The sequence below is a fragment of the Heterodontus francisci genome, chromosome 22, assembly GCF_036365525.1.
Source record: "Heterodontus francisci isolate sHetFra1 chromosome 22, sHetFra1.hap1, whole genome shotgun sequence".
NCBI lineage: Eukaryota > Metazoa > Chordata > Chondrichthyes > Heterodontiformes > Heterodontidae > Heterodontus > Heterodontus francisci.
In genome coordinates, this window is record NC_090392.1 from 72,280,342 (window position 1) to 72,302,167 (window position 21,826).

Below are 21,826 nucleotides of genomic sequence, written 5' to 3' on the forward strand. Positions count from 1 at the left end.
TGGTTGCGTTGTCAGCAAACGCAGCCTTTAATTTAACATTCAGCCATCCTCCTTGAACTACTACTTTCTGTCTGCATTATACATCTTTTCAATTTTAAATAAGATATGTAGCTGCTATTTTTGCAACTTTATTCCTGTTCTCTGTCCACGTTGTTCCACCCTCCTTACCAAGCCATGCTACCGTTCACAATGGCTGCCATCTGAAGCCAGCATTCACCATCTGCGAATCCACCGACTCCTTGTACATGGTGAGGCTCTGAACCCCCATTATTTCCATGCCTGCTTCGTAAAATTAGAAATCCTCAGTAAAATAGCAGTTAAGTAGCCTGTTAAGCAGGCTATTATCTTCCTGCCATATTTCGGCACGCAATCCTCCCTCCAGCCTGGCCACCCTTCACAATATCTGGTTGTGACATTAAAGACATCAGGCTTCCCTCCCAATGCCTTTTGTCGCGATATTACGACTCCTCCCACCTCCCAGCCCATTGCTATCAGGCTGGTACAATCCAGCCCCTCGTCTTTCTAAAATCTGCCTAATTCCAATCTATCATCTTGTTTTTGTACTTGAAATTCCGTGTTATACAATAACATTGTATAGCACAATTGGAGCCAGTTCAGCCCAGCATGCCTGCACTGGCTCTCTGAAAGGATTATCCACTTAATCCCATTCCTCTGCTCTTAGCATTCTTTTTTTGTTAAAATGTATCTGCTTTTCTTTTTAAAGGTATCATGGAGCCGTCTTTCACACTGTTTCTGTTAGGACATTTCATGTCCAAACAGTTTTCTGCATAAAGAAGTTCTCCGAACCTCTGCCTTTGTTCTTTTGGCAATTAATATTTAATTTATTTCCTCTACTAACTGACTGTGACCACTGGAAATAGTTTTTTCCTATTTATCTTACAGATACCCCTCAGTTTTGGGCATCTTTATCTGTACGCCTCTTAATCCTTCTCAGTGTCAGTGAAAAGAGCCCTAGTTTTCTAGTCATTCATCATAACTAAATATTCTTATCCCTGGTGTTATTTTAGTAAATGTTTTTGTGCTATCTCCAGGCCTTGATATCCTTTCTAAAGAAGGGCACCCAACACAATATTCTAACTGGGGCCTAACCAACATTTGGTTTAGGGTTAGCATTACTTCTGTTTTTGCACTTTATGCTCCAGGTGTCAACCTGGTGAAGCTACAACCCAGGATTACTTGCATGCCAAACTGCGTAAGCAGCATGAGATAGACAGAGCTAAGCGATCCCATAACTAACGGATCAGATCAAAGTTCTGCAGTCCTGTCTCATCCAGTCGTAAATGGTGGTGGACAATTAAACAACTAACAGGAGGAGGAGGCTGCACAAATTTCCCATCCTCAATGATGGGGGAGCCCAGCACATCAGTGCAAAAGATGAGGCTGAAGCATTTGCAACAGTCTTCAGTCAGAAGTGCCGAGTGGATGACCCATCTCGGCCTCCTTCTGAAGTCCCCAGCATCACAGATGCCAGTCTTCAGCCAATTTGATTCACTGCACATGATATCAAGAAACGACTGAAAGCACTGGATACTGCAAAGGCTATGGGCCCTGACAACATTCCGGCAATAGTACTGAAGACCTGTGCTCCGGAACTAGCCACGCCCCTAGCCAAGCTGTTCCAGTACAACTACAACGCTGGCATCTACCCGGCAATGTTGAAAATTGACCAGGTATGTCCTGTACACAAAAAGCAGGACACATCCAACCCAGCCAATTACCGCCCCATCAGTCTACTCCCGATCATCAGTAAAAGTGATGAAAGGTGTTATAAGTGGCACTTAACGAGCAATAACCTGCTCAGTGCTGCTCAGTATGGGTTCCATCAGGACCACTCAGCTCCTGCTCTCATTACAGCCTTGGTTCAAACATGGACAACAAAGCTGAACACAAGAGGTGAGTTGAGAGTGGCTGCCCTTGACGTCAAGGCAGCATTCGACCAAGTCTGGCGTCAAGGAGCCCTAGCAAAACTGGAGTCAATGGGAATCGGGGAAAACTATCCGCTAGTTGGAGTCATACCAAGCACAAATGAAGATGGTTTTGGTTGTTGGAGGTCAATCATCTCAGCTCCAGGACATCACTGCAGGAGTTCCTCAGGGTAGTGTCCCAGTCCCAACCATCTTCAGCTGCTTCATCAATGACCTTCCCTCCATCATAAGGTCAGAAGTGGGGATTTTCACTGATGATTGCACAATGTTCAGAACCATTCACGACTCCTCAGATACTGAAGCAAGTCCGTGTAGAAATGCAGCAAGACCTGGACAACATCCAGGCTTGGGCTGATAAGTGGCAAGTAACATTTGTGCCTCACAATTGCCAGGCAATGACCATCTCCAACAAGAGAGAATCTGACCATCTCCCCTTGATATTCAATGGCATTATGATTGCTGAATCCCCTCACTATCAATATCCTGGGGGTTACCATTGACCAGAAACTGAACTGGAGTAGCCGTATAAATGCCGTGGCTACAAGAGCAGGTCAAAGGCTAGGAATCCTGCAACGAGTAACTCACCACCTGACACCCCAAAGCCTGCCCTCCATCTACAAGGCATAAGTCAGGAATGTGATGGAATACTCTCCACTTGCCTGGATGGGTGCAGCTCCAACAACACTTAAGAAGCTTGACACAATCCAGGCCAAAGCAGCCCGCTTGATTGGCACCCCATCTACAAACATTCACTCCCTCCACCACCGACGCACAGTGGCAGCAGTGTGTACCATCTACAAGGTGCAATGCACCAAGGCTCCTCAGACAGCACCTTCCAAACCCACGGCCTCTACCAACTAGAAGGACAAGGGGAGCAGATGCATGGGAACACCACCACTTGCAAGTTCCTCTCCAAGCCGCACACCATCCTGACTTGGAACTATATTGTCGTTCCTTCACTGTCACTGGGTCAAAATCCTGGAGCTCCCTTCCTAACAGCACTATGGGTGTATCTACCCCACATGGACTGCAGCGGTAAAAGAAGGCAGCTCACCACCACCTTCTCAAGCGCAATTAGGGATGGGCAATAAATGCTGTCCTAGCCAGCGATGCCCACATCCCATGAATGAATTTATAAAAATTACAAATTTTTTTTTTTTACAATCTTAATCAACTTGTCTTCCAACTTTAAAGATTTATATATCTGAACACCTAAGTTTCTCTACTTGTTAATCCATTTACAGTTTTATTAGTTAACATATGTTTTCTTTTATTAGTTTTCCTAACAAAATGGATCACTTCACGCTTATGCGCATTAAATTTTACCTAACATCTATTTGCCCGATCTGTTAATCTGTCTGTGTCTTCTGAAGTTATTTACAACCCTCATGCTTCCTATTTTTGTGCTATCTGCAAAGAATGGGGAAATAGTTTGCAGCACATTAAAGACTATTTCACTGACTGGGTCCTCCAGGTCTTTGTTTGCATAGTGGAGAAACAGAATGATGTTTTGGGCCTAAAGGTTGGCCACAAACGTGCTCAGGAGGCAAGCTGTGTAGCATTATATCACAGATCATGGGAACTTGCGATTGATTACTGGGAGGACCTTTAAGGAAGTCAGGACAAAGTTTTTATCATTTACAAAAGAGCACCAAAGTATGCAATGCCTATAATTCATCGGTTTATGTAAAATTTGATCAACTACCATCACTAATGGGCACTGGACTTGGTTAAGAACATGTAAATGAAATTCTTAGTGGTTTTGTTCAGAGTAATTATGTCCATAGTGTAGGCATTTTTTTGTAGAGCAATCCAAGTCTACACCAGCAGATTTTTCATAATATAGGTATGTATGGAAAAGTCAATTTCCCATCTTATTAAACAGTGCCAAAACATATGCTTATAACTGGCATGTAATGCACCATTATATTTATAATATATTTTGGGTATTCATATTCTGTACTGTAGTAATGCTGTACATTTTTGAATAAGTTGATTATGATTTGCAAAATAACTCATGCCATATGTATAGGTGTATTTACTGACTACACTCGTTTCCTTTCAGAATGTGAGCACTTGATTCGACACATGCTTGTGCTAGACCCAAGCAAACGCTTATCAGTAGAACAGATCTGCAAACATAAATGGATGAAGATAGGTGATCCTGATCCAGAGTTTGATAGGGTGAGAATATTGCAATACCTCAAAAACACATTTTTTTCCACTCGTTTATTTTCTATTCTCTCCCACCCGAAAAAAACTGTTCACCTTTCCAAACTCTCAAGTTGAAAAGACAAGGGACAAGTTAGGTCATGGATTATTCCTTGACTGTAGTGCCACTGTTGTTGTATGGTAAGAGATAGTCTTATAGCAAGCAAGCTGGACGTTTAATTGGATTTCTTTGCCCCAAAGTGTAATACCACATGTTGGGCAAACAGTATAGTGGCTTGGTCAAGATTCCAGACTCTTTTTCCAATTGAGGATTTCTGGGGCTTTGACAGATCAGTGAATATAACAAAAAATACAAAGCTTGGAGGTCTTGTGATCAAACCCAATTGATATGGGAATAGATGTGTGGTCCTTGATTTTGATTATTGGATCCAGTTCTGCTGTCCAATGGCTCAGTAAGTTTTTCTACTCAGTAGTTTGGACTTGGACGTCCAAGTTTAATTTGCAGAGTGTGCTGGTTTAGTTGATGTCTGCCTCAGAATCCCGAGGTTAAGCAAGGAAAATGCAGCTAGGGTTTCTGCTCTGATTGTCAGTTGTGTGATTTGTAAAAGTCAGGTAAGGATAGCATTAGGATTTTCTGTAATGTCCCTACAGTGTTGATTAGCTTGCCAACACTTATCATTAAGATCTTGTATGACTGTTGGATGCTGGGAAAGATACTGGAGGACAACCGATACCCATGGAACGGTATCCTATCATGGTGTCAGTGCCTTCAGCAGAAGTGAGGAGGGAGAAAAATGGTACGAAAAAGAAAATTAGTTTGATGATAAAATCTAAGTTTCAATATCTGACTTATAATTGAAATATATTTGTCATCTTTATGATTGGTCAGTAGCCATATTATTGATGGAGAAGTATAATTTGAAGCTAGGACTTGCTCATTGTGTTAGCATATTACTTTAAAAGAAGCAGGCTGAAAATGTTGTGAGTTTCCTAATGAATAAATGACCTGACTGCTAACCTTGTCTGAATATCTGATACTAGACTACCCAAGCAGTTATTCTACAGTGAGCTGAAGCTTGGTAAATGCTCTTACGGTGCTCAGTTCAAAAGATAGAAGGATTGCCTAAAAACCAATCTAAGAAACTGGCATCTGAACTGTTACAGGGGAATATGACGTTTGTGAGTAGGAGAAAGTGGCAAAAGATGATCCACTTTGGCTAAAGAAAGTTCAAAACAAGTTCAGCCAGTTGGCTGAAAAAAAAATGGAGCTGAAAAGGAAATGGAGGAAGAATCAGCTATCATCAGGTCAATCTGACTTTCAATGCCCTGGGTGTGAGAAAACATTCCTCAAAGTTGAACTTAAAACATAGTGCGTTACTGATAGAGTGCTGCGATGTCAGAGGTGCTTTCTTTCAGATAAGACATTAAACTAATCCCAAAGCGCTTCACTGCCAATCAAGTGCTTGCAACTAAATTGACTGTTAAGTCAAGAAATGCAGGAGTCAATTTACAACAGATCGCAATGAGATAAGTGACAGTTTTTCGTGCCGTTGGTTGAGGGATAAATGTTGGCCAGGTCACTGGGAGAACTTCCCTGATCTTCAGAAAATGCTGTGGGATCTCTTGCATTTACCGAAGACGACAAACAGTGCTTTGTGTAACATCTCATTTGAAAGATAGCATCTCCAACATGCAGTACTTCATTGAAATATCAGCCTAGATGCTTAAATCTATGGAGTGGAGTGTGAACCCACAGTCTTCTGATTCAGAGATGAGAGTGCTACTACTAACCTAACTAAGTCTGACACTCAGTGAACTGGCCATTTATCTCATTGTTGTTTGTGGGACTGTAACGTCCACAGATTGGCTGATACCTCTGCTTACATAACAACAGTGAGTACACTTCAAAATAGTTAATCGACTGTGAAGCGCTTTGGAAAGTCCTGAAGAGGTGAAAGGTATGTGTAAAATGCAAGTTTGTGCTTTCTTCCATAATAGAAATCTATCGTGAAATTGAGTGAATGTCATTTTGAATCAGGCTCATTCATATTTTTCATCCAATTAAAGAGTTCACTTCCATTTTGCCTTTTCCAAACAGGTATCACATGCAATGGAAAGTAGTCATTATTGCTATGCATCTTCTACTATAGATGAAGTTGCTAGTTAATGCAGTTATATATGTGTTCCGTTTCAGTTATTAAGGTTGAAGTACATAAACCTGCAAAACACTAAAGCTGAAGACAAAATTATGTTTTTTGTATTTTCCATAGTTAATAACAGAATCTAAGCAAATCAAAATGGAAATCAAGACAGAACCGCTGAATGAGCAGGTACTCATGTACATGACAGAGTTGGGTTTGGAAAGAGAACGCACACTACAGGTACTGTGCTAATCTTACAATCATCTTTTATATGCTGTAGATTTACTATCCTGTGTAGTGTATGTGTAAAATTATTACTGTATTTTAAAATTTGAACTCTATTTTTGGTTAATTCATGATGTGTTTTTTAATTCTTATATATGTATCAGTATTAGTTTTCAGATTGTAAGACCAATAGAAACCCATCTGTAGAGAATGGGATATCATCATGATTGGAAAACCCAGGCTGTTGAATGAAATATATATGAAGAAATGGATCTGGTTCTGAGTAACAGGCAAATTGTATTGCTTTCTAATCCAATTTCTGTACAGATCAGTTTGACTGTGGATTTAATTTTATTTCTAGTCATTGAAGACAGATGCCTATGATCACTTTAGTGCAATTTACAGCCTGCTGTGTGACAAACTAAAACGCCACAAGACATTGCGCATCTCTGCACCTCCTAGTGTGCCTCGCACTATGCCCTTTCAGTCACCTGCAAATGTCCAGGTAATGTGCAAGTTGTCCAAAGAATTGTGGGCTAATGTTGATAAATGTGACATACCTTTCCTAAATATTTTCTCAAGAAACTGCTATTTGAATATTATTGGAACAATCATCAGGAAGTACAGATCGTTTTGATGTTTTAAGAACTAAATTCTGTTAAGGGCTTCCAAAGAATTGCCATCTATTTTAAGTTATAAATACTCTTAGAATTTAAACCTAGTGATTTCATTTCCTCGGGCGCCAAGTGGGGGTGGGCAGAGGGTCCAATCTCTGATCCCGGTGGGGTGGGCAGGAGAAGAGTCCAATTCCTGACTCTGGGTGGAGGAGCCTCTGATGATGCGGGAGCTTGGAGTGTGGTCAAGAGGAAGCACTCCTGCTCATCCTGGCCCACAAGGAGTGCTCTGAAGGCACTTCTCTTCTCCCCGAGGCTTTCCTCACCTCACTGAAGCTGTCAGGTTTCCTGAGGCCTAGGGAAACCCGGTTGGTAGGTTAAATCTGAGCCTTCTAGCCTCATTAACATATTTAAAATCCCAGCCTGCCTGCTGGGAGTGGATTGGCTGCCTGCCTCAATATAACCCGAAGTCAGTGGGTTGGAGCCAGTTTCTGACGCATAGAATTTTGCCTATTTTATCCCCCATCTACACTCAATCCCAACCTGCTCATTCATGTTAAAATTACTCCCCTTGAGATTTTTTTGAGAATGGGTCTATTGGGAATCACTGTGCATTCTGCCAAATGCACAAATGCTATGGAGTTTGAAAAGTGTTTTTAATTTTGGAATTGAGGCAAATGCTCCAGAAAATAGTACAGAATATATACCGCAATTATCACGTGGCACATCGAGGTCTCCATATGCTATAAGATTAGTTATTCCAGCTCATACTCTGGGTCAGGTGGAGGGAAGAAGACAGTTTGATAAGATTACTTTGGCACTTATGTTGATCTAGCCACTTTAAATAAAGGCCTGATAAAGACAGGCAACAAAAGAAAAATGAGGAGAGTGGCACTGGTACTGCGCAGGTTTCTGTTTGAATATCGCTTCCTCACTTCTCTAACACATGATTTAAAAAAAAAGTAGACAGAGACTAGTTGTGGAAATTTGTCTTTGTTTAGCTTCATTAAAAGTGTTAGTTCATGAATGCCAAACAATTTATCATGAATATATTCTTTTCACTTAAATTCCAAAAATGAAGGAAAACGTTTTGAAGAAACGTTTACATTGGTTACTTATGAGAATTGCTTCAGGAGTTTGCACTATGTATTTATATAAACAGTTGTAGATTTATATCACACTTTAATCCTTTCTAAGTAATTTCCTGAACCTCTATTAATTCTCGCTGGAAAGTAGTGGAGCTCACTCCTGGTTTTATTCTGGATGTATGCTTCCTTATATTGGAGAACATTTTAAACTTTCAAAATATAATGGGTTAATTTTGCATATGAATATTGATACACAACCCGATCAACTGTTAATTAATTCAGTTGGGTTTATTTTTGCTTTGCTTTGCTTCATATGTTTTCTCATGTTTTAATTCCCTGCACACCATTATGTAGATGAGAGAATGGCTGGGCAATTTTGTCTTGTCACTGTCTCATATCAATATTGTTCTTTTTATAGGACACCAAGTGGCTTGTAACAATAGGAGGGTATGATTTGGATTTTTTTCTCCTTCCCTGCAGAGAATGATCTAGTGTGCTGGGTATTTCCTCATGATGACTCAGCTGAGATCAGAAATTTGATGTAGGGCAGAATCCTGGCCACATAAGTGATGAGGCTGTGGCAGTAAACTGCAGTGGTTGTCTCTGCTGTCTGAGGTGTGAAATAAGGTGCACTGTATATCTGACATGCTAAAGCATATAATGCAAGCTAAAATCTTTATAGTACAGGAAAATGAGGTACAGTGTGCTTATTGTAAATGGATAGCAGTGATATTACAGAGAACACATGAAATTAAGCAACACAACAAATTATGCACCAATCCAATTCTAATTATGTGTCCTACTGTTCCATGGAACACCATGTTAGCACAACAATACTCTATGTTCCTGCTTAATCTTTAGACAAAAAATCATTGTGCAACAAACCAGGCATACAGCAAAGCTTGTACAGAATGTCAACAAAGAGAACAATTAACAATTCTATTAAACAGAGGGAGGTACAGCTATCAACAGTGACATTTGAGATGGTTTTTAACTGTTTGGTTGAAGTGATACTTGAGGCTGAATTTTGTGGAGCCGGTGGGAGTCCTGACGCCAGGGCAAAATGTGAAGGGAATCCCACCTGGGCCCTTTGGAGCCCCTTCCCCCCCACCCCCCCCGTGCAATTTAAAGACGCTTGGGCACTTAATTGCTCAACACCATGCTCCCCGTCCCTTTAAGGATGGGGATCCTGCCTCCAAGGGCTGCCAGCCAATCAGAGAGCTGGCAGCTCAGAAGTATTGGAAATGCCACTGGGAGCGGTGGCCGCTGCTGGTATTATTCCAGGCCTGGAATCAGACCCTGCGCTGGAGCCCTGGACCTCGGTACATGTGGCAGGGTCACAGGGGCAGTTCAGTAGTCCCCGGCAGGGATGGGGGTGTGGAGAAGGGTGGTTGTTGGGGGCATTCATGGATGTTTGTGGAAGGGTGGCTTTTGCCATTGGGGGCCTCCATGGGCCACAGAATGTTCACTGAGGAGGCCCCCCCCACTCCTACCAAGCCTTCAGGGAGGCTGCCTCGTTTTACTAGGGTGCCTCCCCACATGGTGGAGATTCCCCCTGCCACTGGTGTAATTCCTGCAGAGGCAGAAAGAGGCCCTTAAGTGGTTATTAATTGGCCACTTAAGGGCCTCAATTGGTCTCTGAGAGTGAAGGCTGTCTTTGGCCTTTTCTTCCCCCAACTTAATCGCAGGGCGATGGGAAGGTGACGGGCACTCTGCACTGCCCCCCCCCCCCTTCCGTTGTTATTTTATGCACCCCCCCCCCCCACCCCCATCCCCCCGCCTCGCATCCTGTCTCCCGGGGGCCCATAAAATTCTGCCTTAGTATGCAGCTTAATTTTTGCTGTTAAATGACTAAGTGCACTTTCATATGTCAGAACATACAGGTTTTCCTATCATTTTGCATCTCAGAAATCAAGTATGGCTATTGCATATTATCAGTGATCATTTCCCCTTTGCAATGAGTAACCCTATTTTTCTCTGTTTGTATAAAATACCCTTTACTAAATAGCAGATGGCCATTGCCTGAGCTACCATTAATCATGGAGTTCTTTGTCTCAAGGACAAAAAAAGGCCACTGAATCTATTAAAGCTCATTCTTTCAGTTTCTTACCTATTCTATCATAGCATCAAACTATATTTTGAGCAACCATCGTGTTTTGCCTCCATTTTTCTGCCTAGCAAAGTTCAAAACGTTCACTCTGAGTAAAGAAGTTCTTCCTGATTGGTTTTAATTTTAAGCTTAAGTTTGAATTTCTGCTTAGTTCCATTTACACCCTATTGCCCTCCTTTCCCACCTTACTTTGAAGTCATACTGTGGGTTTATCTTGAGTGTACAATTCAATATTTTATGTATTTCGTGGAGATGCCCCTTCAACTACCTTCTTTCTGGCCCACAAAGTTTTTATCTTTCCTTATATTCTACCCTCTTTGCATTTGTTGCCTTTTTCTAATGCAGGTATAGATTTTATGTGGTGTGGTACCAAAACTAAAGTACTCTTAACTGTAGTCTTACCAGTACATTGTAAAGTGTTAGTATCACTTTAGCAGACTTGCATTCTATTGTACTGGTTATGTGTTCAAAGTTTCTTTAAGATTGATGAATGAGGTAAGTGGATTTTTTAAAATATAATTTGGAATTCCTGCTGTACAAGTACTCCTCCAGACAATGCCTTAAAACAGATCCCAATATTTTACCTACTTGGATATGGAGTCTGTAGATGTCTAGGTCAAATTTATAACCTTTTTAAGTTATAGCTACTATATGCTGTTTGCTCTTCCAGTCTCGTGGAATCCTCAACAGTGTTCAATGATTCCTCCATAATAGTCAGTATCCTACAAGTTTCTCACCTAGTCTTCTCTCTGCACTGCAGCTTATGTACTACCTGATCCAGGGGATTTATTAACCTTATTTTCCCCTAGCTTGTGCCTTAGATAAGGTAAATTCAAATTTTTCTGGGATATTAGATGTATATAGAAATTGAATAGCAAGTTCGAATTATGTTGTAGTGAATACTTCTAGAAAATATTAATTACATAGTGTAGCAATTTTGTCTTTAGTATCTCACCTTTATCTTTGAGTTCTAATGCTGGAAGAACACTTTAGCATTACCAGCTTCAGTGATAATTATCTATAGGTTCCTCTTTGCATCTCTAATATCTTTTTTAACCTATTCTAGAAAATACTCTACCAAATACTCCTCTCATCATTCTCTTCTGTTCTCTTCCCTATGGGTTTTAGACCACTTTTTCTTTTTAACACATCATTTTAATGGATCTTGGATAAATGCTTGATATTTCAACATTTATAATTGTAAAAGTGTTCCATCATTCCTCAGCTGAAATATATTTAATTAACACTTCCCAGATACTTTAGTTTATTCCTTATTCCTTTGAAATGTTCCACTTTAACAACATCTACTTTTGTCTGTACTGTTGCTAATGCCAGTACATCTTCAATGTCATCATATTGTGATCTTTAATCACTAGAAGTTTCACTACTACTTACTGTTCACTGATCACTTACAAGAACCAGGTGAAGAAACAAGTTCCTTTTAGTGGGGACCTTGAAGCATTTGATCAATAAATAATCTTTTACCACATTCACCTTCATTCAGTGGTAGCACACTTAGCTCGGAGACAGAAGGTTGTGAGTTGAAGCCCCATTCTAGGACACCAGCACATAATCTGTCTGACACTTCAGTGCAGTTCTAAAGGAGTGCTACAGTGTCAGAGATGAATGTTAAACTGTGATGCTGTCCAGCTATTCAGCTGGAATTTAAAAAAAAAAGCCACAATACTTTTTTTGAAGAGAATGGAATTCTCAGTGTCCTGGCCAACATTCATCCCACGGCCAATGCCAGCCGAACAGATCAATATCTCATGGCTATTTGTGACACCTTGCTGTGAAAGAAAGACCACTGGACATCTCAAAGTGCTTTGCAGTCAATTAATGACTTTTGAAGGTTAATCACTGTTGTAATCTAGGAAACACAGCAGTCAGTTTGCACACAGCAAGCTCCCAGAAACGGCAATGTGATAACAACTAGACAATTTGTTTTGATGACATTGGTTGAGGGATAATTATTGGGCTGGACACTGGGGATAACTCTCCTGCTCGTCTTCGAAATAGTGACCGAGGATCTTTTACATCCACCCGAGCAGCCAGATGGGGCCTCCGTTTAATGTCTCGTCCGAAAGATGGCATCTCCAACAGTACAGCACTTGAGTGTCTGCGATGGTTTTTGTGCTCAAGCCCTTGAACCCTGGAACCTTGTGACTCGAGACTAGAGTGTTGCCAATGAGCCATGGCTGACGCATGGCTGTGCATAAATTGGCTGCAGTGTTTACTTATCTAACAACAGTGACGACAGTTTGAAAGTAATTCATTGGCTCTGAAAGTGTTTGGGATGTCTGAGGATATGAAAGTTGCTATATATGTAAATACAATTCACCACCTCCCACCTACTAGTTTTGTTTCTGCTATCTCATTTCCATTGACTAATTCTCACTTTATATTGGGTTCCTTGAAAACATCTATTGAAACAAATAAAATAGGAGCAGGAGTCGGCCATATTGCCCTTGAGCCTGCTATGCCATTATAAAGATCATGGCTGATCTTCTACCTCAGCTCTGCTTTCCTCCACTAATCCATATCCATTGATTCTTTTAGTGCCCAAAAACAGAATTAATACCTGTACATGTTCTTATCATCTCATCATATTTTGTCCAATACCTACTTACTAAGGCCACAGTCTTTCGATATTTCAGCAGATTACAGAATTCGTTATCCTTAATTTCCAACTTTACTCTCGTGCTGAGTCATTTCCATCCACTGCAGCATTCTCACCTTTGTGTGTTGAATTTACCCCATGTTTTTGAAACTCCTATATCATCATTTCTTCTAGGGTATATGCCACTCACTTGAACATTCTATTCTGATTGGTTCTAGCATTCAGACTGTGATACTTAATTATACTTTTTAATATTGTCCTTCAGTTACTCAGTATTTGTTTTTTTGGCTTGGAATTATTTTCTCCTTTATGTTATTCTTAGCCTTTCATCTCAAGGTCTGATTATCTACGTTTAAAATCTTATTCCCAGCCTCTTCCTCTACATTGTAGTTGTTTCCTAAACTGGCCAGGGACTGCACATATGTCTTTTTCAGCCTTGACCAGTTGTTATGTATATGCTGATATATTTTGAACAATGATTGTACCATGAACAAAATCCCCTGTTTACACCTATATCTGTGTGGAGACCTATTTAATTATTCTGACTTTTGTGTTGAGAATGACAATTTGGAGGAACTGATCACTTCTTTTCTGACTTTCCTATGATCTTTAACACCAGGCTGAGCAAACAGGTAACACACTGAGTCTAAATGTGCCACAAGTGCAGCTCATCAACCCAGAGAACCAGATAGTGCAGGTCAGTTATGAGACCCTAATAGTGTTGTTGGATGATTTTGGTAAATGCACAATATGTTTAAATGTGATTTATTTTAACCATTTCTGTTGAGATCACCAGTTTTAGCCTCTTAAGGCTACAGTGCCCATACTTGTATAAAAAGGATCATAAATTCATGGAACATAAGCTTTAATCTTGATGGAATATTCATTTTCTTATTATAAAAAGGATAAAAATCAAGAAGCTTCACTTGATAATGAGGTTTTTCTGGAGTATATTTGAGAAATTCTTACCCAATTGGATTACCTTTCTGAAAGTTCTTTATATCCCTTATGGGAAAATATTGGAAGTTAATTGAGCCTCTGTTGTGGGCCAGAAGAACCGACAGATGCGTAAACCTTTAGACTTGACAGCAGTTCTGTATATTAACAAAAGACAGGAATAAAAATAATGAAAGAATATTTATGAAGCGAATAGGCCATTCAGCTCATCAAGCCCATTCCTTTCTCAGATAATGCACAACAACCTCAGTCTCCCTGAATCCACCCAGACCTCTACACTCCCTCCCTAATCCCCGTGACTCAAATAGGTTCATTATCTCCGTAGCTCACAATCTCATTGTCAGATGAGCAAATATGCTAATAATATAGTGGGCATACTTGTTAATGAAATAGTATTAAAAGTATGTAAAGAATGTCCTCTAATGTTATACTTACTGCAAGTGTTAGAAAACTGAGCACAGAATTTTGTCTGATACTTAAAATGCATAGTTCACAACCTATCATCTCAGGTGATTTTCATTTGTACTTTAAATACAACATCAAAAACTGCTATAACACTTTATAAATAGCATTTTTATTAACTATATAATTGTGGGTGGGCTTTTTGATTTTTGTTTTGCGAGCCTTGATTATTGTCAATTAAATGATTAATAGATTGTTGCTAATACTAATATTTAGTTCCAAAATCTCATCTGTAAAATAGAAGAAACAATAGTAAGCAATGTATTTTTGAGACCATTTAATAGATCTCAAATTGGAAATAAGGCATAAAACTGCCCTTTTGAAATAATATGCAAATCCAATGTATACACGTACATAATAAATAAAACAAGTAATTTGTTATCATGCTAATCTACTCAGAAATTGGCATTATCACTGACCTCCAGAATTCTCTCTGTAAGATTGAAGTACTCAGGAGCAAGTGGTGCTCTGCACGCTAAGTGTAGAGATTTCATGGGGTTTGCTGCTGTATGTTACGCTGTGCCAATCACTTTCTCGAATAAAGAATGGAAGTGAAAGCAAACAGTATAGATTCCAAGTAAAATGAAGATAATTGGTCTCAACCCTGTGAACATATATTTAAAAATGTACAAAAAAATTAAGTAATCTATCAATAGAGATTTCACTTTAAAATCAACTGTCTAAAAGTGCTTGCTGGGCTAGCCTCAATATTGTTTGTAAACAGAGCAATTAGAGTAAATCGCAGACCCTTTGTATGTATATTTTGTTATGCTTCTCATAAACTACAATTACTAACTGGCATTAAACCATAAAACATTGCTTCAGCACTATTATTGTTTTTGCAGAAACTGTTTCCATATGTTTGTATTTTGGTAGAAAAATGGCTGCCTACGATATTCTTATCTTCAAAGCCATCTGAAAAGTATAGCCAATTTGTAGCTTTAGTAAGTTAGCTACATTAGTTTTTGTGTTAAAGCCTGCCATGTGGTGGCCTTCCAGGCTAGGTTGCCAACATCATGATGTTTTCCAGGCTAGCACTGGAACAACACATTTTGTCATTTGGTCTTCACTGCTAGAGCCTTGTGCTCTCCATCTTGATGATTATTGTTTACGAAGCATTAGTTTTATAAACTCTTGTTTCTAAAATTTATAGATCCAGGGATTCCTTACTAAGGTTTATTTTTTTCGCAAAATGTCTGAACTTTAAGGGGCAGGTTTAATCGTGATGCATAAGCTTCATAATGACAGATGGTGTTACTACTTCTGATGTTGGTCTTCCTTCTCAGACTGACGGTAACATGAATCTAGATAGTGACGAAGGTGAAGAGCCGTCCCCAGAGGCACTGGCAAGATACTTATCCATGAGGAGACATACTGTTGGCGTTGCTGACCCCAGGTTAGTATTGTCAATGTAGTAACTTTGCCTAAGTAACCAATATAAATGCCATTGGCTACATGCATGCTTTTATTTCATGCATGCACATACATATTAGGAAAATCAGCAACTTGTAACTGTGCTGGATGACTTTGTTTTTTTAGAAATGTTAAAAAGGTTTAAACATATGCATTTAAGAGAAGGAAAGGTAATGTGCTTTATTGTGTTTTTTTGTTGTAATCAGATGTAGTACATACCAGTAAATATTAGGATACTTCAGAATTGATTTTAAGATGGTAATGGTATTATACTAGATATCATTTCAGGAATAAATTTGTACATTCCATGCTCAGAAAGACTGGGGGAGACGAGAAAAAAAGAGGAGGAGGGTGTGTAGATTGGGAAATAAATTGGGAATCAGGGAAGGGGGAACTGTGTGTCCTCAGAAATGCACTGCGAGTTGGACTGCACCAACGGAGCTGTATGGAAGTGCACGAGAATGCAGCAATAGGAATTGGGTACACTTAAAATCTCTCCGTATGTAGGAAGGGAGTTTGGATAGAGGAGACATTGAAAGAGATATTTTGTACAGGGAATCCCAGTGTAAAAATAATGACTCACATTGGATAGACTGCAATTATAATGTTCACTCCAGTGATTGAACATTGCATTACTGGAAAACTTTACAGATCTGCTGGTTTAAAAGATTGAAGAACAGCTCCCCTAATGGCTTAGTGGATAAATGCATAACTTGGAGTGCCACTGAGGCATACATGCCAGGAAGGTTCCAGTTTCAATGGGCCAAATAATCAATCAGGGTTGGGGTGTGGATCGGAGGTGGGCAGGCCTGCAATTTTGCACCACCAGCCAATTATCTGCAAATTAATTTAATTAAGGGGCCTATTAAGGCCCCACGCCAATTGGGATTTCCAGTCGACCATGTCCAGACTAATGTGGTGGACCCACGGGGGGTGGGGGGGGGGGGGCGTGGTTCAACGATTGTTTATGCAAGGGACCCTGAAGCCCCCCTCCACCCCCGTACCTGTTATGACTGCCAGGCCACAGCTGTGGCCGCCATGTCTTGGAGGTGTTGCCCTCCAGAATTGTGCCCTGGCAGTTGTGTCAGTTTTAAAAATAAAAAAAACCTACCTGGTCTTTCCTCCACCTCTCTCTCCCACCTCGGCCGGAGTGGGGCTGCCTATCTGTCAGTGCTGCACGGCTTTCCATTGGCCCTCCAGTAACGGGGGCCTGCCGCCGTCCATGTTTGGACGTGGGCATACTCCCTGGCCTTTACTTGACTCCCCATTTCAGAATAGCAGTGGGCGTGACTGCTATATTTTATGCTGGCCCAGCGCTTCAGATGGTGGTGTGGGGATGGATGGGGCCGGCGTAAAATTGAGTGGGAGGCCTTCCCGCCCTGCTCCCGCCTCCGGCCAACTTTACAGCGGTCGGGGGTGGGGGGGATGCTCCGCCGCCCGCCCCAAACCACGTAACGGCCACTTATGGGCATTCGCCCGCCTCCACGGGTATATTATCCGTGGCAAGCGGGCGTGCTGGGGGGTACAATGGCAGTCGGACACAACGTGCCCGATTGAAGGCCGCCCCTGCCTCCCAACCCACCCCCGGGACCCAAGATGCCCCCCCCCCCCCCAAGACTACCCTTGCCTCACCGCCACGACCGACCACCCGCCTGGCGAGGCAAGCCCAATTTACCTGAGGTCCTGGTTCCGTGGCGTCGGCTGGGCTGCAGTCCCAGCAGTGGCCACCGCTCCTGGTGGTGCTGCTGGGACTGAGAGCTGCCAGCCCGCTGATTGTCCAGCAGTTCACTGAGGCGGGACCTCCTCCCTCAAGCGGGTGGAAGTCCTGCCTCGGGACAGTTAAAGCCCGGGGGCTCGTAAAATGCGGGTTGGATACCCAGGCTAGGCAGAAGCGGGTTCGCCACCGACTTTTACGTCGGTGGCGAAGTCTCGTCCGCCTATAGTAAAATCCAGCCCATCTTGTGGGTTCAGGTCCAGAAACTAACCCCCATGTTGGGATCCCGACTCCTGAATGAAAACTCAGCCCAATATGAGGTCTGTGTTCTCTGCCAGAATGATGGAGATTTTACAGATGACTTCAGTGATTTCGAGCTATGGAGAAATTGTGTAACTCTCCTATCTATAATTGCTGTAAAGTGACTTTTGCTTGAGTTTTTGCATGTGTTAGATGGTAAGTGAGAACAGGAACAAGCACAGCTATGGTACTTTCCATGGTTGAACAGCCTGCTGATAGTCATTCTTCATACCGGCACATCAAACAAGCTACCAGCGGGTTGCCATTGTGGATGGAACTGTACAAAATCTTGATTGCTAGATTTAGAAGAGAGGGCATTAAGTGTGGGAGCAAATTTAACAATGAAATTAAAATATTAAATGTTTTTATGATGTAGAACTGAAGTTACAGAAGATCTGCAGAAATGCCACCTGCCTGGTTTTCCACGTGTCATGCCTCAGGCTCCCTTCCTGCAGGTTGTTCCAAATGTTAATCTAATACAGAACATGCTACCCATGCAGAACTTACAGCCAGCCACACAGTTGGAGTACAAGGTATGGGTGTTTCTGCTGTAAAATTATTAATAAATAATGAACTTGAGATTTAACCAAGCTACCCTGCTGTCCCTAAACTGAATGCCAGTAAATCCCAACTTTCCAGTACTACTAATGTTCCCGCATTTAGAAGCTGCATCCAGTTGCCTTCACTATTGACCCCAGAAATTATGTAACCAGGATTTTCATTCCACATTCATGAAATTGCCATGGAAATTATAATTTGGATCATTGCAAGGATGTAGTGCCACTGAGTTTCTGCTGGTGGTGCTCCTGAGCTCGTTAATATATCAACATTGCCTCAACCAGGAATTTAGAAGTACTGCAGATTTTTGCAACGGGTTCAAATAAAAATTGCAAAATGTAGTAAAAGAAAATTTCTATTTTTAACTTAATTAAAAGACGAAGATGGTTGCATTAGTAACTTGTGTGTATATGTAAACCAAACAAACATAGAAAATAGGAGCAGGAGTAGGCCATTCGGTCCTTCGAGCCTGCTCCACCATTCATTATGATCATGGCTAATCATTCAACTCAGTAACCTGTTCCCGCTTTCTCCCCATACCCTTTGATCCCTTTCACCCCAAGAGCTATATCTGACTCCTTCTTGAAAACATACAATGTTTTGGCCTCAACTGCTTTCTGTGGTAACGAATTCCACAGGCTCGCCACTCTCCGGGTGAAGAAATTTCTCCTCATCTCAGTCCTGAAAGGTTTACCCTGTATCCTTAGACTATGACCCCTGGTTCTGGACTCCCCCACCATCGGGAACATCCTTCCTACATCTACCCTGTCAAGTCCTGTTAGAATTTTATAGGTTTCTATGAGATCCCCCTCACTCTTCTGAACTCCAGCGAATATAATCCTAACTGACTCGATCTCTCCTCATACGTCAGTCCCACCATCCCAGGAATCAGTCTGGCAAACCTTCGCTGCAGTCCCTCTATAGCAAGAGCATCCTCCTTCAGATAAGGAGTCCAAAACTGCACACAATATTCCAGGTGTGGCCTCACCAAGGCCCTGTATAATTGCAGCAAGACATCCCTGCTCCTGTACTCGAATCCTCTCGCTATGAAGGCCAACATACCATTTGCCTTTTTTACTGCCTGTTGCACCTGCATGCTTACCTTCAGCAACTGGTGTACGAGAACACCCAGGTCTGGTTGCATATTCCCCTCACTCATTTTATAGCCGTTCAGATAATAATCTGCATTCCTATTTTTGCTACCAAATTGGATATACCAAAGTGGATAACGTCACATTTATCCACATTATGCTGCATTTGCCATGCATTTTCCCACTCAACTTGTCCAAATCACCCTGAAGCCTCTCTGCATCCTCCTCACAACTCACCCTCCCACCCAGTTTTGTGTCATCTGCAAATTTGGAGATATTACATTTAGTTCCCTCATCTAAATCATTAATATATATTGTGGCTAGCTGGGGTCCTAGCACCGATCCCTGCGGTACCCCACTAGTCACTGCCTGCCATTCGGAAAAAGACCCATTTATTCCTACTCTTTGTAAGCGCTATTTAATGTGTCTACAGGATCCTCGAAAAGATGCTCATTTATTTTACTGTCAGCGTGGAGCTTTGCCTGCTGGAAGCCTATATTGAGAAATACAGCTTGTGCAGTCCATGATTTTTCACCTATTAAAATGAATGGCAGGAACTTGTAGGTGAACTGTGTGTAATACTCTGCAGTGTTCTCGTAGCAAGTGAAGCTCCATGCCAGAAGTGTGCAATTGTAAAACTCACCCTTCTATTTCATTCAGATTTTCTGAATCTCCTGTACTCCTAGCCATTCTTAGTGGGACACTTATTAGGAGAAACAAATTCTAAGCAGAATTCTTTCAGACTTTCTTGAAGAGACTTTTTATCATAAAATATAAGTATACTTGTTAGTGAAATAATTCTAGTGAAGAAAAAGAAACTTGAAAAATGCACTGACGTGTCAACAGAGATTGAGTTCAAAGCATGAGGCTCAAGCCCACCACTTCATTCTTAATACAAAAGAAAAATACCAGAGATGCTGGAAATCTGAAACACAAATTTCCAGCATTTTCTGTTTTTACTTCATTCTTAATGTTGAAAATACTCAATTGCTTTCTCAGAAGTATATCACAATTCAAAAACTAATGTTTTAACCAGAGTTTGATTTTTTTTTTCTGACAATTTTGTTAAATTAATCCTAATTAATTTACTGTTGGTTTTAAAAATGAAGTCTGTGAACCACTAAATTGCGACATCATTAATCAGTAATTTGCTCTGCATTGAACATAGTATCAAGGTTCCCTGTTCCCTGAATGTATGGTGCATTCACTTTCAGCTCAAGTGAGGCTTGCAGTGACAAGCCCAACTCTTAATTTGATAAGAGTAAGTTGAAGTTTTATAAGTAGAAGATTAATGCTTTCCAAATTAGACTCTACAAGTTGTAAACCCAAGGCTGCCTGTAACTCGCAGCTGCTGTCTTCACTTAAGTTCATTTTATTCGATGCTACATGTTTTCCATTGACTTTTACCAGTTAACGATCTGAGAAATTTAACTTTATAAGTCATAGAGTCATAGAGAGATACAGCACTGAAACAGGCCACCGAGTCTGTGCCGACCAATAACAACCCATTTATACTAATCCTACATTAATCCCATATTACCTACCAATTTACCTATCAACCTGCAAGTCTTTGGCTGTGGGAGGAAACCAGAGCACCTGGTGGAAACCCACGTGGTCACAGGGAGAACTTGCAAACTCCGCACAGGCAGTACCCAGAACTGAACCCAGGTCGCTGGAGCTGTGAGGCTGCGGTGCTAACCACTGTGCCGCCCATATATTTATACTTTTTCATAGTATAGTGTACCATTAATGCAACATTGACATGAAAAATACTGCTACTTTTGCAGTTGTGTAGTATGTTTAGCTACTGTGGAACAAGTGGTGAAGAGTATATAAATGCATGGAATCGTTATCACTTTTGGGATGTGCAAGTTTTCAATTCCCATACCATGACATTGAATGCAGGTTTTTCAGTAATAAAGCTTGTCAAATACCAAGAACACTTTATTCCTTATCAACAAAATAAAAAATTATGTAGAATAATAAATGTAAACACTTCTTTTTACTGTTTTCTGCTTGAATCCCATTCTCTCTTCCCTTCCATTTTTTTTCTGTCATTGATTTTATATACTTTTAACTACTTTTTTTCCAGCCTGCCCATTTAAATATTGCTGCCATGGTAATGCCTGATATTTTTGCTTGTTTCAGACGTAACAAGACAATTGCTTTTAAAAATGTCAGTGATGTAAGAGACCCCGCTATTTTTGCTTGCTCCAGAGATGGTACTGTAACGCTTTGCAACCTGTTAGAACAAACACTAAAATTTCTAAAATGAAGGCACTGGATACTACAAAAGTTATGGGCCCTGACAACATTCCGGCAATGGTACTGAAGACTGGCACTCCAGAACTAGCCGTGACCCTCGCCAAGCTGTTCCAGTACAGCTACAACGCTGGCATCTACCTGTGAAAAATT

The 21,826-nt window shown here is 41.0% G+C and overlaps 1 protein-coding gene across 5 annotated transcripts in view; it reads left to right on the forward strand.

Moving 5' to 3' along the window:
• The window catches only part of sik3 (SIK family kinase 3), a 352,669-nt gene that overhangs the window by 268,950 nt on the left and 61,893 nt on the right, over positions 1 to 21,826 (forward strand). For 4 of the 5 annotated variants that reach the window (XM_068054009.1, XM_068054011.1, XM_068054012.1 and 1 more), the window contains 6 exons: positions 4,012 to 4,130; positions 6,389 to 6,499; positions 6,846 to 6,989; positions 13,536 to 13,613; positions 15,622 to 15,731; positions 18,139 to 18,295. In XM_068054009.1, the coding sequence (XP_067910110.1) occupies positions 4,012 to 4,130; positions 6,389 to 6,499; positions 6,846 to 6,989; positions 13,536 to 13,613; positions 15,622 to 15,731; positions 18,139 to 18,295 (719 nt within the window). The remainder of the gene's footprint in view (positions 1 to 4,011; positions 4,131 to 6,388; positions 6,500 to 6,845; positions 6,990 to 13,535; positions 13,614 to 15,621; positions 15,732 to 18,138; positions 18,296 to 21,826) is intronic. The other variant, XM_068054010.1, reaches the window with a different exon arrangement.